An 18,628-nucleotide genomic window follows, 5' to 3' on the forward strand; every position below is an offset into this window, starting at 1 on the left:
TTCGCTTCATTAGTGAGCACACAGATGTTCCCTGGTTTTGCAATGGCTAGCCATGGTGTTGGGGAACAGCCTGCCTCCATGTGTCCGGGTGCACATAGGAAAGTGTCTTGCAGGTACAGACCTAGGAGTAGGTACCACATCTTCAACTGCAGCAGAAATAATGACAGACTGTCCTTCAAAGCCATTGCTCCAACTCATGCTCCCAGTGGCAGTGGATGAGGGGCCCGATGTTTGCACTTCATTACCAATCAGGTAGGCATAAAATCACATCTAATTGCAGTTGTTATTTGAATTTCACCGATGGCCAATGAATTTGAACTGATTTTTAATGCATTTTTCATCACTTACATTTCTTATTCTGTGAAATGACTATATCTTCCAGATCTCTAAAAAGAATTTCTTTTTTTTAAATTTCTTACTGAGTTTAGGAATTCTTCATACATTCTGATTACTTTCTCTTATCAATTAAATGTGTTACACATAGGGACACCCGGGTGGCTCAGTGGTTGAATGTCTGCCTTCTGCTCAGGGTGTGATCCTGGGGTCCTGGGCTCCCTGCAGGGAGCCTGCTTCTCCCTCTGCCTATGTCTCTGCCTCTCTCTTTCTCTGTGTCTCTCATGAATAAATAAATAAAATCTTAAAAAAATAAATGTGTTACAAATATCTTCTCTAAGTTGTTTTTTGTTGTTTCATTTTTTAAAAAATTCTAGTTAGTTATTTAAATTCACATATAGTGTAATATTGGTTTCAGAGTAGAATTTAGTGATTCATCATTTACAAACAACACTTAGTGCTCATCACAAGTGTCCTCCTTAATCTCCATCACCTGTTTAGCCCATCCCCCCTCCTCCCTGCCCTCCAGTAACCATCAGTTTGTTCCCTATCGTTAAGAGTCTCTTATGGTTTGTTCTCGTATCTCTTTTTTTCCTCCCGTATGTTCATGTATTTTGTTCCTTAAATTCCATATGAGTGAAATCATATGGTATTTGTCTTTCTATGACTTATTTTGCTTAGCATAATATACTCTAGTTCCATCCATGTCATTGCAAATGGCAAGATTTTGTTCTTTTTGATGGCTGAGTAATAATCCATTTTATATATACCATATCTTCTTTATCCATTCATCAGTTGATGGACACTTGGGGTCCTTCTATAGCTTGGCTATTGTAGATAATGCTTCCGATAAACATCGGCAGGCATGTACCCCTTCACATCTGTATTTTTGTATCCTTTGGGTAAATACCCAGTAGTGTAATTGCTAGGTCATAGGGTAGTTCTATTTTTAACTTTTTGAGGAACCTCCATACTGTGTTTCAGAGTGGCCACACCAGTTTGCATTCTCCTCAACAAGAGGGCTCCCCTTTTTCCACATCCTAACCAAAACCTGTTGTTTCCTGTGCTGTTGATTTTAGCCATTCTGACAGGTGTGAGGTGGCATCTCATCATGGTTTTGATTCAAATTTCCCTGATGATGAATGATGTTGAGTATCTTTTCATGTATCTGTTAGTCATCTAGATGTCTTCTTTGGAAAAATTTCTATTCATGTCTTTGGCCATTTCTTAACTGGATTATTTGGTTTTGGGGTTTTGAGTTTGATAAGTTCTTTATAGATCTTGGATACTAACCCTTTATCAGATATGTCATTGGCAAATATCATCTCCCATTTCATAGGTTGCCTTTTAGTTTTCTTGACTGTTTCCTTTGCTGTGCACAAGTTTTTATCTTGATCAAGTCCCAGTAGTTCATTTTTGCTTTTGTTCAGAGATGTGTCTAGCAAGAAGTTGCTACAGCCGAAGTCAAAGAGGTTTCTGCCTGTGTTCTCCTCTAGGATTTTGATAATTTCATGTTTCACATTTAGGTCTTTCATCCATTTTGAATTTATTTTCATGCGTGGCATAAAAAACTCGTTCAGTTTCAATCTTCTGCATGTGGCTGTCCAGTTTTCTTAACACCATTTGTTGAAGACACTGTCTTTTTTTTTCCCCACTGGATATTCTTCCCTGCTTTGTCAAAGATTAGTTGACGATATAGTTGTGAGTTCTAAAATAGTGTCTTGAATTTTTACCTTTTAAAAAATGGTGTGGGATTCCTGGGTGGCGCAGCGGTTTAGCGCCTGCCTTTGGCCCAGGGCACGATCCTGGAGACCCAGGATCGAATCCCACGTCGGGCTCCTGGTGCATGGAGCCTGCTTCTCCCTCCTCCTGTGTCTCTGCCTCTCTCTCTCTCTGTGTGTGACTATCATAAATAAATAAATAAAATTAAAAAAAATAAAAATAAAAAATGGTGTTCTCATTTTAAAAAAATTCCTAAGATTTCATAGAAGAACTTGTCAGGAGTTAGACTGAAGTCAACATACATTATGCTTTGGGTATACTTCTTTTTTTGTTTTTTTTGTTTTTGTTTTTGTTTTTTTCCAGTTGAGTAACATTACTGAAAATTATATGCTCATGATCCATTTTTATATTAACTCATCCTACATTTTTTCTAGAATTCAAGGGAAGTTCACATTTATGTAGTTTCTAGAACCTTCCTTTTTTATACCTCAGTTGCTTGTCTCTCTTCCTGTGGCATAGAGACCTTTAATGCAGGCTTTTTCTTCAGCATTTCCATAAAACCATTATAATTTTCATAAGCTTCTTCCCCCTCTTCCTTAGTAAAATGGTCACAAATCTATGATGGTCAGCCATTTTTCTACAGCTCTGGCGCAGCACAGTGAAACCAAATTGAAAAGTTTAATTAGTTAGCTTGCTTCAAAATAAAAATGCAAATATAAAAGTTTTCAACTTTACCTGTTTATGAGCCAAAGGCAAAATTAATTAAAGTCAATGGACAAAAGTAAATAAACATTTTGAAATAAAGGAAATAAACATTCTGAAGTACGAGGTTAAGGCTCACGAAACATGAGAGAGTCAATTATTTATAGTCATGTGTTTCTGCCTGATAATGTAATCATGTCTCCTCTGTCCTCTCTCCCATTGGAACACATGCCAAGAAGAAAGGTTTTAGAGCTCCTTCAGGGGAAACAGGTGATCAAGATGGGTTTCTTATCCATAGTACTGCCACATCCCAATGCTAACAAAATCTATTTTGGACAAAACGCCAGTGGAATTTCTGAGTTCTGTTATTTTTATTACGATAAGTATTCTCCCCACCCCTTTTAAATAAAACTGTGAAATGGGAACACAATTTTGCTGTGTTCAAAAAAAGAGAGAGAGATTTGCTATTGGCCACCGTGGTATTCAAATTAGATTTATGAGGGAGAAAAAACCAACAGTTTATATTGGGATTGACAGGAGAGGTGTAAAATAAAAATAAACAATGTATGAAAAATGGTCACTTCGTAGTCTGTAAATACAGCTTTTGCATGGTGACATTTTCACTTTTCAATACTATCCTGGGGCAGCCCCTGGCAGCTGTTTTCTCACTGCTGAACCATAGTGTAACACAGAGGTCTCATCAAACCCAGATTGGGTCAGGGGAAGATGTGATGGTGTTGGGGTCTGGGATCAGGGGGCTAAATGTCAGCAAGAGATAGTCCTGTCATGGGGAATCTAGCCATTAGGGTGGAAGGGTGCCAGTATGTAAGGAAGTCCACAAATGAGACCCATATTTGATTACTCAGGTTTCAAAAAAGAGTTAGAAACCTGAGAATGAGAAATGAGTGCATTACAGTGTTACAGGGCTGTTTTTAAAAAGAAAAAATTTAAATTGTCATGGAAACATGACCATAACTTTTAGGGGGGAGAGAGTGAGGGGAGACCAGTTATAAGATAAACTGCATTCTATAACTCCATGGTTTTGTGAAATCAACTCTAAACAAAGTAGAGCCCTGTCTCTTGTCTCTACAGATGTATGATCAGATAAGAAAGGGAGAATGCCCAGAGAGAATGCACACAGTGCCAAGCGTGATGATGATGGGAAGTGCTGGGGTGGGATTACTGTGTTTTGAGTTGTTGTCACAAGCATAAGTTAATCAGGCCCTTTAAAGGATTGAAATAAACAAGTAGACAGTAGGCTTCTGGGTGGCTCAGTCAGTTAAGCATCTGCCTTTGGTTCATGTCATGATCCACGGGTCCTGGGATGGAGCCCTACATCAGGCTCCCTGCTCCTCCTTCTGGCTGCAACTCCCCATGCTTGTGTGTTCTCTCTCTCTCTTTCTCTCTCCCCATTTCTCTCTCTGTCAAATAAAGAAATAAAATCTTTAAAAAATAAAAAATAAAATAAAAAAGTAAACAGTTAAGTAGATGGACCAGCAAAGCAAGAGCCCAAAAAACCAGGCGTCAAGAGCCAGAGGGAAAGCAGGTCTGGGTGTCTGCCAGGATCCAGCAGGAGCAGATGTGGCAGGGACAGGCCTGCAGGTAACCTACCCCCTCCCCCGCCCGGGTTCCTGAAGCTGCTGGCTGGGTAGGGCTGGGAAGGAACATGCACCCTGGGGCTTGGAGGTGGTGGGAGAGTTTCAACCTCTAATGGCCTTTTCTGTTTCTTCTCCAGGCCAGGCTAGCCTCACTCTTCTGTCCAGTAAGGACTCTCAGACCTTCCACCAGCTGAGAAGCAAAATCCCTTGGTGAATATGTCAAAGCATACATTTCGGGGTGCTGCCTCAGGCCTGTCAAATCAGAATTTGGGGGGAATTCCCAGCATGTGTGTTTTAAGACATTTCCCCAGGTATTTCAGATGTGGAAGGTCTGGCAACCACTGGCTTGGCCTGGCCTACTGGGTTCCTCTTCCCCAGATCAAGCCCTACATTCTTTCCTCTAAAACATAGTCCTCCTCTGCTATACCTTTGCTTACTGTTACTGGTAAGAACATCCTTGTTGAGTATAAGACATGATGATGTTGATGATGATGATGATAAGGCCATCCTTGTTGAGGATAAGACTGATGATGATGATGATGATGATGATGGAGAAGGAAGAGGAGGAGGAGAGGGTAGTCATGATAACAACTGTCATTTATTGAAACTCTTTGTGCCAGGAATGGGGCTAGCTGGCAGACACCTACTTTCCCTAATTGAGGGGCAGAGTAGGTGAGGGAAGCTTGGGGAGATTAGGTGACAAGCCCCAGGGGCCATACAAGGCAGACCTAGGATTCGAACTCAGGTCTACCTGCTTCGAAGCTCGTCTTGCCCACTCTGCCTCACAGACTGCTATGGCAATAGACATTAACAATATTGCTAATAATGATCATCCCTAATATTTACTGAGCACTTAGGAAGCTGGCCCTTATGATGAGGGTCTCAGGTGTGCTGCTCGATTTAATCCCTAGGACACCCCACAGTGTGTGCTGTTACCAACACCATTGACTACATGAGGAAGCTGGAGAGGTTACTATCAGCTTGCCACGGCCACGCAGCTAGTAAGTGGCAGAGGTGGGGTTCGTGCCCAGGTGCTTTGGCACATCCTCTGTCTTCTAGCACCAATGACATGGAACCCATAGGCCAAATCAGACCTTACCAGGACCTTTGTGATTTCCCGGCCTGGCTCTTTCAGATTCTCTCACGGGTATTTGCAATACATCTAGTTACTCACTATGCATTGAATGTGCCCTGCTGTGGGTTGGTGCAAATATTCCTCCCAGTGTCTGAGTGTCCTTCCTCTCATTAGCCTACTTGGGAAACTCTTGAAAGTGACTGAAGTGTCTATGCTTTCATGAAGCTGCCTTTGAATCCACAAAAGGATGAACCCCCATTCCATGAAGCCACCATTCCCGGCACATTCACACTCTCTCAGCCCACTGAAACTGATCACTTGGGTGGCTTCTCACCAGATTTTGGGTTTCCCCCAAGTCAGGGGCTGTGTGGACTCCTTTCTGTATCCCCAACTCCTGACACAGGGCTCCACTGCTCTCAACTGATCATTCTCTTTTTCCATGGCCCTGGAACCTCTGATGTAGTTAAACTTTCAAGACAACTGGAACCGCCACATCCTGACTTCCCTGTTTTGCCCCATGGTTTCTGGAGAGTGTCTGCCCTGGTGGCAGTTGTGTGTACAGCAGGACCCGGTGCCTAGCGCATAGTCTGCTCCTCATCAGTGCCAGGTGCAGGAAGGAAGGCAGCCGCCCAATCTCTGAACAAGCCAGCACCAGCCGCTGGAGCACAGATGGAAAGGCCCAAAATGACTGCAGCCTCCCTGCAATGGTGGAGGTTGTGTTTGTGAGCCCTGCTGTGTTTGTGAGGATGTAACATGTTCCTTCCTCAACACGGTCGAAGAAACTAATTGGAGGCGTGAGCCTGTCATTTTTTTCAGAGCTCTGAAAGGTGAAATTCAATTAGTGGTTTGTTTCCAGCTAGTACAGAGGAAGGAAAGGAGACTTGTCCACAGGGAAAGCAGAGCTGCTGACAGGAAGGGATGCTGCCCTGGGCCTGTACTCCACAGTGACAGAGGACAATTGAAGAGCAGGTTACCACTGACGGAAAAGATTCTGTGGAGGGACACATTGCAAAGCTGGAGGTTTTTAGCCATCCAGAGATGTGCTGCTACCAGAAGGCTTTTGGGGGAAAATGCAAATGGGAACAGTGAATGGCAAATGAAAGATCTTATAGTGGTAGCTGGAGTTCCCAAGAGGGAAAATGGAAGGGCAAATGCTTAGAGAAGAAAAGAAAATCCAGAAAAGAGTGTGCTAGAGTACACATCCAAACCTGGGGATGGGAGGGATGGCTTCTGAAAGCCAAAGAGAGACAAGTACATGAATGAACAAATACTGGAGAAATGAGTAGGGTAGGAGATGCATCCCAGACCCCCAGGGCAGACTAGTATTCACACCAGGCTTCCTGCATTTTAGATGCTCAGGAAGTATTTGTTGTTGACTAAATGCCCAATTCCATCCATTAGGGGCAGGTTCAGGGGTCACAGGTGGGTTGGGTTGTACTGCAGGTGGATGGGAAAGCTGAGCTCTGAAGCCAGAAAAACCAGGCTCATGTTCCAAGTCCATAACCTACTAGGTCTGTCACCTTGAGCAAACTCTGGAACCTGTCTGAGCATCAGTTTACACACGGGAAAACAAGCGAAGAATGGCTCCTGTTTTATAGGTCACTCTTGAAAATTATATAAGCCCAAGTATTTGCGAAGGCATCACCATCACACCTGCTACATAGAAAGCACTCAGCAAGTGTTAGCTGCTGCTACTGCTATTATTAGCATTATTTGGCTTGGAAAATGCATCAGACATTTTAAAAAAATTATTTGACAGAGAGAGAGCCCGAGCATGGGCCAGGGGAGGGGCTAGGGGAGAGGTAGAAGCAGAGTCCCCACTGAGCAGGGAGCCCAACTCGGGGCTCCATCCCAGGACCCTGAGATCATGACCTAAGCTGAAGGCAGATGCTTAACTGCCTGAGCCGCCCAGGTGCCCCTGCATCACATTTTGAAGAAAAGCAGTGAAAGCCAGTTTGTACAATAAGGAATACAGATTCTCTTATGGATGCATAGGTATTTGTTTGGGAGTCCTGGGTGGAGAGCAGGGGAGCTCTGAAAGTGGATGCTCCCTAGGACACGGGTTTTAGCAGGTACTAAAACCAGTTTTGGAAAACAGTTGGTGGCATGCATCACAAAAGTGTCCCTAACTCCTTGTTCTTTTCATCCTACTCCAATCATTCATTGATTCCCATGAAATTCAGAAGAAAAGGTGGTGGGGAGGAAAGGATGATCTGCTTTCAGTGTTCATTTTATCATTATTTACAGCAGCTGAAGAGAAGAAACCTCCCCAGGTGGGGGATTTCAACATGAATTCTTGGAACTATCACCATGAGAGGAACTCAAAGGACCCAGAGCAGATCCAGGGACACTCAGCACCATTGTGTGTAGTGACAGCATGCTGTGAGCAGCCTAACTTTCCACCCAAGAGGGCCTGATGAAGAACCCTGGGCTTGCCCACCTCGTGGACTATCATGTGGTGGGGACAAAGAACAAGGTGGGTCTGAATGCAGCAACAAGAAATATTACTGAGCCATAGTAAGTGATACGAAAAGCAAATTAAAAACACTATGTCCTGTATAACCCCATATATACACAATGTTTCCATTTTGTTTGTAAATGTGGACAAAAATGTCTAGAAGGACAGAAATCAAGCCCATACAGAGATTACCTCTGACCAGACACAGGGAATTTGGCATGAGGCAATAATGATGAGAACTTGGCTTTCATTATTATAGTCTGAGAGGAGTCACCTGCAGGTGATTATGTCCTACTTTAGATATTTAAGAAAAAAAAGAATCAATAAAACATATTCCAATTCCACATATGGCTTCTTAAAATACAGTTTTTGCAGCTGAGAAGGACTGGCGATCAATGGCTGAGATGTTCAACCACAGGAAAATGGGCAAATAAATTAGGTTCAGCCACTTGATGGACCATTATGTAGTCATTAAAGGTTGTAATTATAATGACTGGGCAGCAATCTGGGACGTGCTTATGATATAGTAGGTAGAAAAGTAAAATATAAAATGACGTATACAGGATGTCGGTGGTCACAGAAGAAAAGATGTAAAAACAGCAATGTCAGAGTGGGACAGTTAGGGCTGAATTCTCACATTTATCCTGAAAAGGTATTTTTAGAACTAGAAAAGGTGAGTCAAACTGCTGATTTGATTTCTTCAGGACTTACTTGGGAGGGTGTTGCACGCGTACAAAACAGCTTTCTTTTGAGTAATGTTCTCAGACACATGCAAATGATGCCCAGAAATGTATATAATTTAAAGGTGTCTTCCGGTGAATCTCATAAAAAAGCAGATACCCTTTCCTCTGATGGATCATCACCCCCCCCCACCACCACCCCATGCCTGTTCTGCATGGGTGCAGCTGCCCACTGGGGCTTCTTTTGGAGCATCTGCCAATGTTTCACAAAGTACTTGGATTGGATCAGTTTCTTCCCCAGACAGCTACACTGGCATGCCCAAGTGCCTCAGAGGCCACTGCAGATAAAGTCGCAAAAGTAAAGGTGAGAAGATCTCTATAACCCAGGTCCTCAGAAGGCACCTGCACACATGCCTTGCCTGGGAAAGTGGGAAGCACATGCAGCGTGGAGCCATTTTGAACTGGAAGCATAGATTTGTGGTAGGGCCGACAATCATGAAGTATAAATGCAATGAAGCTCCCAGGCTTACCTGGGGGGCTATGAACCCCAGTTCTGACAGATGTACAATGGATAAAGGGTTTCCTTTCAAATGTGCTTGGGGATACAACAGAGAACTTTCCTCTGGTTGTTTTGCAACACACCTCTGTGTCCGAAAGCCTCTGAAGACCCCACCATTAGACATGCATATTGTAAACTGGCCTCATGTCCCGAACCTGACTCAACTGACTTTGCGTCCTGCGACACCCATCAACGCTACGGTAATTACAATGATTAAAGCAACTGTAATTTTATTAAGTGCTTATAGCGTGCCAGGCACTATATTAAGTACTTTTCCAATATTATTTTATCTCTCTTAACAATTCTGTGTGGGTTGTAATGTTACTCCTATTTTTTGAATGAGAAATGAAGCTCAAAAAATGAAGTGATCTTGGTCAAAGGCACTGCACTACAAAGTAGCAGAGATGGGTTTCTCAGCCGTGGATGGGAGCCCTCTACTACAGTGCAACTCCGTCTGGTGAAATGCTGGCAATCCTGGAACCACATGAGGGGAATGCATTTATTTCTTTTTAATTTTTGTTGAAGATTTTTTTAATCTATTAATGAGAGACAAAGAGAAGCAGAGACACAGGCAGAGGGAGAAGCAGACTCCCCGTGGGGAGCTTGATGCGGGACTCCATCCCGGGACCCCGGGGTCAAGCCCTGAGCCAAAGGCAGACACCCAACTACTGAGCTACCCAGATGCCCCAAGGGGAATGGACTTTAACACTTGATGTGAGAACAAGTTTTTCCCCTTCCAAAACCCACCCCTGATATCACCTCGCCTAGGAAGACTTTCCTAAGCATTTCAGACAGAGAAATTATCTCCCCCACAAGCCACTGCTATTGTTCTGCATCACAGATATATTTTCAGATATATGTTTACTTTTTCTATTTAATTGCAAGCTTCCTTAAATACCTTGTTCGTCTTTGTGGGAACCCAAGGAACCTAGTTATTATATATTATTACTTATAAGAATTGCTGGGCAGGGTGTAAATACTACCCCCTCCCCTGTGTAAATAAATAACAGCCACAGAATCAACCAAATACAAAACTTTCCAAGTAAGTGCAGTGCCACAAGAAACAAAAATCATAAATGCCTTTGTCCTTAGACAACTGAAAACCCATTATAAATTTCCTTACTGCCTGATTACAGAATGTCTATCTTTATTCCTATTTTCACAACCTAGTATAGAGCTTGGCACTGAGTAGACAGTTAATGAACACCTGCTGAAAAAACTGAATGAGTAAATGAAGGAATGAATCATCTTATGTAGGAACAAGGCTTTGTGAAACTGATTAGGTGTAGCTAAATCCCGAGCACAATAAAGCAGGAAACAGCCTCACCTGATTATTGGCATACAACCAACTGTCACAAGATTGATTCTAAACATTAACTTTTAAGAAAATATTTCAAAGAAATGTTTTTTCTTTACTCTTAGGAGCAATCCTATTTTTGAAACCTCCTGTTGGAATGTCTCCTGTCCTGTGATGGAACAGTGGGGAGGGTGTGTGACATCAGGACTGGCTGGGCAAATGAGCCTCCTTTTGGCACAAATAGGGAATCAGAAATATCAGCCCTGACACTCATGGATCTACAGGGACAAGCCAAGATTAAACGGAAGAGCAAAATCCCTGAGCTGGATCCAATTTATATACACGCCAGATGCACTGAAATCTTCCTTTTTAAATTAACCTCAAACATAAAAATTTCAGGTTTGAAAATGATAGAGGGCAGAGACACAGAAATAAGAAGGGGTTCTTCTCTGTGTTAGAAGCATGGGATAGCTTGAAGTCCACGTTTCTCAAAGCGGAATCCCAAGACCAGGCATCACCAGCATCACCTCAGAGCTTGTTTGAGGATGCAGATTCTCAGGTCTCAGCAGACCTACAGACTGGGTAACTCTGGGGCTGGGGTTCAGCAATGTGGATTTCAGAAAGCCCTTCTGATCATGCTCAAGTTCAGGCAAGTTTGAGAACCACTGTTTTATGCCATAAGCTCTCTACCGAATTGAATACAGAATTTGGTTTTCAAAATTTTTTCTTCGATTTGATCAAGATAGATATGGCTGTTTTTGGCATTCCTATAAAATACACGAAGCCTTTGTAATGAATCAGATACTATCTTTTGTACAGATCGTCATGAGGATCCCACCTGGAAGAAAGTTGCCCCTCTGGTCATTTCACAGATGAGCAAACGAAGGCCCAGACAGATTGAGTCACATGTTGCTAGTCTAACCCAAGAGCCCATAGAAATCTGACTCACAGAACATGCTCCTCACCATTCAATGGCTCAGTCTTGGAAGAACAGACTCCAAATGCCTGAGACAGAACATCTAGGGTTGTGGGTCTCATAGGCGTGTTTTTGGGCCTCACATAATTTCCCTGCACACTCTGTCCATCTCCTTGGCAAAGCATCAATCACAGTGGGCTGTATTCACATCTGTCTTTCCCACTAGACTTAGGGACAGAGCTGGGGTGACATTGATCTGTGCCTCCCTAGTGATGAACAGTGAGGGAGAAACCATCTGTCTCTAATCCACTAGCAATTCAGGTGTTGAATGCTCTTTGTATTAAAGGTCTTCTCACAATAAAAATAAAATAATTAAAAAAAAAACCTCATCACTTACACGGCACTTTCCACACACCACGCTCTAGCCCGAGTGAGCTTCACTTTCCCTGCAGCAGCTCATTTACCCTGTAAAACCACCCTGCAAGGTTGGTACCAGCATTAATGTACCCATTTGACAGGTGAGGAAACCAAGGCACACAGAAGATAAATGACTTGCACAAGATCACAGAGCACGTGAGTTGCAGCCAGAGCCCCGTGGCCACCACAGTTCTCTGCCAGCACCACGAGCAGATGGAGGAGGATGTGAGAAGCGGATCCTAACCTAAAAGACTTCAAAAGAGCAGTTGGTAAAAGTGAGATGCCAAAGACTAGAAATCTAGGCTCATAGAGACTACAGGAGAATTGATTTCTGTTTTTTGTTTTTGTTTTTTAAAGCTTTTTATTTATTTATTCTTGAGAGACAGAAAGAGAGAGAGACACAGGCAGAGACACAACACAGGTAGAGGGAGGAACAGGCTCCGTGCAGGGTGCCTGATGTGGGACTCGATCCCGGGACTCCAGGATCATGCCCTGGACTGAAGGTAGGTGCTAAGCCGCTGAGCCACCCGGGCTGCCCTGTTTTTTGTTTTTATTTATTTATTTTTGTTTGTTTGGTTTTTGTTTGTTTGTTTGTTTTTTTGTTTTTTGTTTTTAATGAGAGTTCAGGATTTACTCTCTTAAGAGCTCTCCTATGTATCATACAGCATGTTTATTATAGTCCTCATCACATCCCTAGTTATTTATCTTACAACAGGAAGCTGGTTCCTCTCGACCAACCTTCCTCCAAGTCTCTTCCCCTACCCCACCTCTGCTAACCACAAGTCTGATCTCTTTTTCTGGGTTTGGTTTGGTTGCTTTTTTTAGACTCCAAATATAAGTGAGATCATATAGTATTTGTCTTTCTTTGTCTAACTTACTTCACTCCAAGGACTGTGTTGTTACAGATGGTAGGAGTTCCTTGTTTTTTTATGACTGGGTAATATTCCATCGTGTGTGTATATATATATAGATTTATGTCTACATATATCTACACATATCTCACAACTTCTTTATCCATCAATCCACACAGGACTCTGAGGTTGTTCCCATATCCTGGCCATTATAGATAACGCTGCTCTGAACACGGAGGTGTGGATATCTTTTCTAGGTAGGTTTTATCGCCTTTGGCTATATTCTCAGAAGTGGAATTGCTGGACCATATGGTAGTTCTATTTTTAATTTTTTGAGCATCTTCTGTACTGTTTTTTGTAATGGCTGCACCAGTTTATAATCCCACTGATAGGGCACAGGGGTTCCCTTCTCTCCACATCTCCATCAGCATTTGTTATCTCTTGTCTCTCTGAAAGTGGCCATTCTAACAGGTGTGAGTGATATCTCACTGTGGTTTTAACTCACATTTAATTTCCGTAATAATTAATGATGTTGAGCATCTTTTCGCATACCCATTGGCCTTTTCTATAACTTCTGTGGAGACATGTCTACTCAGGTCCTCTGTTTATTTTTTAAAATGGGTTGTTTTTTTGCTGTTGAATTGTTCAAGTTCTTTATATATTTGGGATATTAATTCCTTATCAGATATATGGTTTGCAAATATTTTTGCCCATTCCATGCTTGTCTTTTCACTTTGTTGATGGTTTCTTTTGCTATACAGAAGCTTTTGAGTCTGATAAGCACTTGCTTATTTTTTAAGCACACTTTGTGTGCTTATCTGTCCTATCCAAAAAATCATTACCAAGGCCCATGTCAAGCAGCTTTATTCCTGTGGGTTCCCCCCGCCCCACCCGGGAGTTTCTAGGTTTCAGTGCTTACATTTAAGTCTGTAATCCATTTTGAGTTAATTTCTGTGGGTAGTATAAGATAGGGATCCAGTTTAATATTTTTTACATGTGAACAGCCAATTATCCCCTCATGTATTGAAGAGACTGTCTTTTCTCCATTGATTGTTCTTGGCTCCCCTGTCAGGTAAGTATTAGTTGATTGTATGCACTTGGGTTTATTTTTGGGCTCTTGACTCAGTTCAATTGGTCTGTTTTTATGCCAGTACGATATGGTTTTGATTACTTTATAGTGCTTTACATCAAAAAGTGTGATATCTCCTGCTTTGTTCTTCTTTTTCAGAATTTCTTTGGTTATTTGTTTTTTTGTTTTTGTTTTTGTTGTTGTTTTTTATTTTGTCATTCCATATAAATTAGGAGTGTTTTTTTCTCCTTATGTAAAAAAAATGCCATTAGAATTGGGATAGGGATTGCATTGAATCTGTGTCTTGTGGTAGCATTAACATTTTAACAATATTCATTCTTCTAATCCACGAACATGGGATACCTATCCATTTATTCATCTTCTATTCTGTCATCAATATTTTCTAGTCTTCAGAGTAGAACTCTTTCACATCCTGAGTTTAATTTATTCCTGACTATTTTATTGTTTTTGGAGCTGTTGTTAATGTCCTCAATTTGTTGTTTCTGTTTTTATTTTGTAAAATTCACTGCTAATGTATATTAATGCTACTTATATAAATAATGTATATAAATGTTACTGATTTTTCAATGTTAATTTTGTAACCTGCAACTTTGCTGAATTGATTGATTAGATCTAACAGGTTTTTGGTTGAGTCTTTAGTCTTTTATATATATATATATATATGCATGTGATCTGCAAATAGAAGCACTTTGACTTTTTCTTTCCAATTTTGATATATTTTATTTCTTTTTTTTGCCTGATTGCTCTAGCTAGAACTTCTGGCACCATGTTGAATAAGGTGGTGAGAGTGGGCTCCTTTGTCTTATTCCTAATCATAGAGAGAAAGCTTTCATCCTTTTACCATGGAGCATGTTACCTTGGACTTGCACATATGGTCTTTGCTGTGTTGAGATATATTCCTTCTATGCCTAATTTGTTAAAAGCTTTTTATCATGAATGGATGTTGAATTTTGTCAGATGTTGTTTTCTACATTTATTGAAATGATCTCATGATTTTTTTTCATTCCATTAATATGATGTATTACATTGATAGATTTGCATATGTTAAACCATCTTTACATTCCAAAGATAAATCCCACTTGATCATATGGTGATGCATATGTGCTTTTTAATGCACTGCTGCATTCAGTTTGCCAGTATTTTACTGAGAATTTTTGCATCCATATTCATCAGGGATATTGGCCTGTAGTTTTCTTTTCTAGTAATCTCCTTGTCTGATTTTGGTATCAGGATAATGCTTACCTCATAAAATGAATTTGGGAGTGTTCCTTCCTCTTTTTTTTATGTCTTTTTTCCTTTCTCTCTCTCTCTCTTTTGGTTAGAGTTTGAGAAAAATTAGTGTTAATTCTTCTTTAACTGTTTGGTAAAATTCACCAGTGAAGCCATCTGGTTCTAGGCTTTTCATTGGGTGATTCTTGGTTATACTGATTTAACCTCCTTATTAGTAATGGGGTTATTCAGATTTTGGATTTCTTCTTGATTCAGCCTGGGTAAGGTGTATGTTTCCAAGAATTTTTCCATTTCTTCTAGGTTGTTCATAGCAGCCTCTTATGTTCCTTTGAATTTCTATGGTATCACTTGTAACATCTTTTTTTTTTTTTTCATTTATAATTTTGTTGATTTGGGTCCTCTCCTTTCTTTCCTTGGTTAGTTTAGCTAACGCTTTGTCAAATTTGTTTATCTTTTCAAAGAATCAACTCTTAGTTTGCTGAATCTATTCCATGGTTTTTCTGTTTTCTATTTCATTGATTTCTGCTCTATATTGTTTCCTTTTTTTCCCCTAACTTTGGATTCAGTTTGTTCTTTTTCTAGTTCCTTGAGTGTAGAGTTAGACTGTTCACTTGGAATCTTTCTTGCTTCTTAACATAGGCATTTATTGCCATGATATGAACTTACCTCTTAGAACTGTTTTTTTTGGGGGGCAGGCTGACTCAGTTGGTTAAGCATCTGACTTTGGCTCAGGTCATGATCTGGGGGTCCTGTGATTGAACCCGAGTCTGGCTCCCTGTTCAGTAGGGAGTTTGCTTCTCCCCCTCCTTCTGTCCTTCCCTCCTGCTCACACACTCTCTCATAAATAAATAAATAAATAAATAAATAAATAAATAAATAAACAAACAAATAAATAAATAAAATCTTTTAGAAAAGAACTGTTTGTGTGTGTGTGTGTGTGTGTGTGTGTGTGTGTGTGTTTTGTTTTGTTGATACATGGAGTGACATTTACAGAGTAAGCACCTTCCCAAACAGTCAACATGTTCTGGCTCTGTATCAGAGCTGTGCCTGGGGCTTAAGGATACAACAAAGATGTGTACCAAGGCAGGACGGCCAGGTCTCCATCTTGAGTGGTCAAGTACTTCATGATTTCTGTCTGTTGGTTGTTTTTCTGTTGGTGCCTTCAGATCTTTACCATTACCCTCATCATTTACTTTTATTGACCATCCTCTCATCTCGGGTCTCAGAGAAACATCTAGGGCACCTATCCCTGATGGCTTGACATTCTAACTGGGATGACACATCATAGATCAGTATAGATCATTGTAGAAATAAACTGCATCAGGACTGGATCATTTTGACCCAATAAATGTAAGTAATTTGAAATGTAGGTGAATACGGAAGCTGTAGCCTACAGAGCACACACACTTTGCCCTTAACCTCTTCTTGATGCTCTGGAATGAACCCCACCTTCCCATTCCCGAGGAGAACCAGCTGTGAACCAGAACTTGAGGGCATGGCTCTTCAGCCTACTTTCCTTACGTAATCCCCTCAGTCTCTACTCTTCACTTGCTGTGTTTCCAGTATCGATAGCCTGCAAGTCACCAAGTCCTGTGCTGTTTCAGGAGTGCTATTACCAATCCACACCCCCTTCTCCTGAGAGAACCTCTCCTCTGTTCCTTCCCCCTTCCTTCTCCCTCAAGCTCATCTCTCCCAGCTGGGCCTTCATTCAGGAATGGATCTATCCCCTTATTCTTTCTCTACCACTTTTCCCTGGAAAAACTCAGTGTTTCTATAAATAATGATGATGAAGAAGGAGAGAATGGTAATAGTAATACTGGTTAATATTCACTGAATGTTTACCAGAAGCCAGACACTCTTTTGTAGTGACCCATGGAATATTCATCACAGGTCTCAGGGAGGGCACTGTTATCTTTCCCCTTTTACACATAGAGAAATGTGAAGCTCAGAGATATTAAGTAACTTGTCCAAGAACACACAGCTAGGAAAGAGCAGACCAAGATTCTGGGACTCTAGAAGTTGCACTTTAACTAAATGTTTTGCACATACCTGCTGCACCTTTTCCCCATTCTTGGCTGCTCCTCCAAGCTAGCAGATAGTATTCTGGTTCTCTGTGTTTGCATGCCTAGCTGCTGTTGTGCCCATATACCTACACCAATTATTTTCCTGATTATCTGCAAATGAGCTTTTCCTTACTGACTTCTCCATATATCAGTGACACCATGATTCCCTCATAGCTTGTCTTGGAGCTTGGCATTTAAAAAAAATAACCAAAATTTACTCTAGGCAAACTCTTGTCACAGCATGGGATCCAAACGGATCTCCCAAGTGGGACCTTCCTTGTCTTGAATGAGAGAACTGGGGTCTGGGGAAGTAGAGCAACCTGCAGAGACCATAGAGTACATCAGTGTGAGGGCTTTTGCTCTTCATCCTATGGACACATAAGTACCATTGAAGGTGTTTGAGCAGGGGTAGTTCAGATGAAATCAGAGCTTTAGGACAATGAGTCTCATGTCTGTGTGCAGGAAGAAGGCAGATTGGTCAAGTGCAAGGTGGTCAAGGTGGTGGAATAGAAGGTGGTAATAGAAGCAAAACCCCTTGACTACTTTCCCACAGCCTGGCTCCATTTTAACTCAGACATTTCTTCCATCTAACTTCTTATGACACAAATTACTACCAGATTTTTTGTGGGGCCATTGAGCCTTGTGATTTTGGTAATGGATTAATTTTTTTTCTTCTTCTTAGCCCCCTTCAATATAGGTACACTGTCACCAGGTGGCAGTAGTGTATCACTAAAGAATGGGCTCTCGCTTGCGAACTGGGCAAACTGGGTCCAACTTTCATTTAAAAGTCCAAACAGCATAGCTTAAAAACTCAGGGCAGAATTTGTTACATTAATTTGTAATAAATCCTTCTGTGGTTTTTCTTCCAACATTCAGAGAAAAATAACATCTTTGCTAATTTTCATTTTCTGCCTCTCCTCTCCTTCTCTGAGGCTGGAAATGATTTATTTTATAAAACTGGAGGCATGGGACTCTAACACCAAATGGTGGAAACTGATCTCAACAAGCCACTTCCACTAGAAAAGGCTGGGCTGACCCATCTATCTCTAAGCATCTAGGTCTAAATTTAGTTAATGTTCCTCTCTGTGTATTTTTATGCCTAATAAAAATATTTGGGGAGGGGGTGAGAGGAGAATAATTCATTAGAAAAACTGGTAGTTGCATTTTTGCACCAATAGGCACAGATATCCATGAATTATCTGATGCCTGGATTCATTTGCAGGAATCATGTTCCCACTACTTTGGTGTCTCCCTAAGTACCCACATCAATGAAGACTAAGATTTCTGAGTTCTATTTCTAGACTTAATGTTCCTCTCTGCCCTCCTTCTGACAATTTTTGGGATGCTTACAATAGCTTCTAACTGTGAAGCTTAGAAATTTCAACCATTCAGTTTTATTTAGCCATGTGATGAAGGCATCCATTCTGAATTCTAAAGGCAAAAAGAAAGCACAGACAGGGAGAGGAAAAACATGTTTATCTTTATCTCCAACAAAAAATGTGTGGGGAGAAATTAAAGCCAAGTGTGAAAACTCTTTGACCCCTTTGTGGGATGTTCATGCAGCTGGGGAAAGCTATCTGTCTTGAATCTTGGCCTCCTCATCTCTGCAGCCAGGTGATAAAGCTGCCCACTTAATG

The 18,628-nt window shown here is 41.2% G+C and overlaps 1 protein-coding gene across 24 annotated transcripts in view; it reads right to left on the reverse strand.

Moving 5' to 3' along the window:
* CDH13 (cadherin 13) overlaps positions 1 to 18,628 on the reverse strand; it is a 1,387,059-nt gene that overhangs the window by 264,156 nt on the left and 1,104,275 nt on the right. For 2 of the 24 annotated variants that reach the window (XM_049110666.1, XM_049110668.1), the window contains one exon: positions 3,110 to 4,178. The exons of the other annotated variants lie outside the window; for them this stretch is intronic. In XM_049110666.1, the coding sequence (XP_048966623.1) occupies positions 4,090 to 4,178 (89 nt within the window). In that variant the 3' untranslated portion in view covers positions 3,110 to 4,089. Of the gene's footprint in view, positions 1 to 3,109; positions 4,179 to 18,628 lie in introns of those variants that run through there. 24 annotated transcript variants of the gene reach the window in all.

The sequence above is a fragment of the Canis lupus genome, chromosome 5, assembly GCF_003254725.2.
Source record: "Canis lupus dingo isolate Sandy chromosome 5, ASM325472v2, whole genome shotgun sequence".
Taxonomy (NCBI): domain Eukaryota; kingdom Metazoa; phylum Chordata; class Mammalia; order Carnivora; family Canidae; genus Canis; species Canis lupus.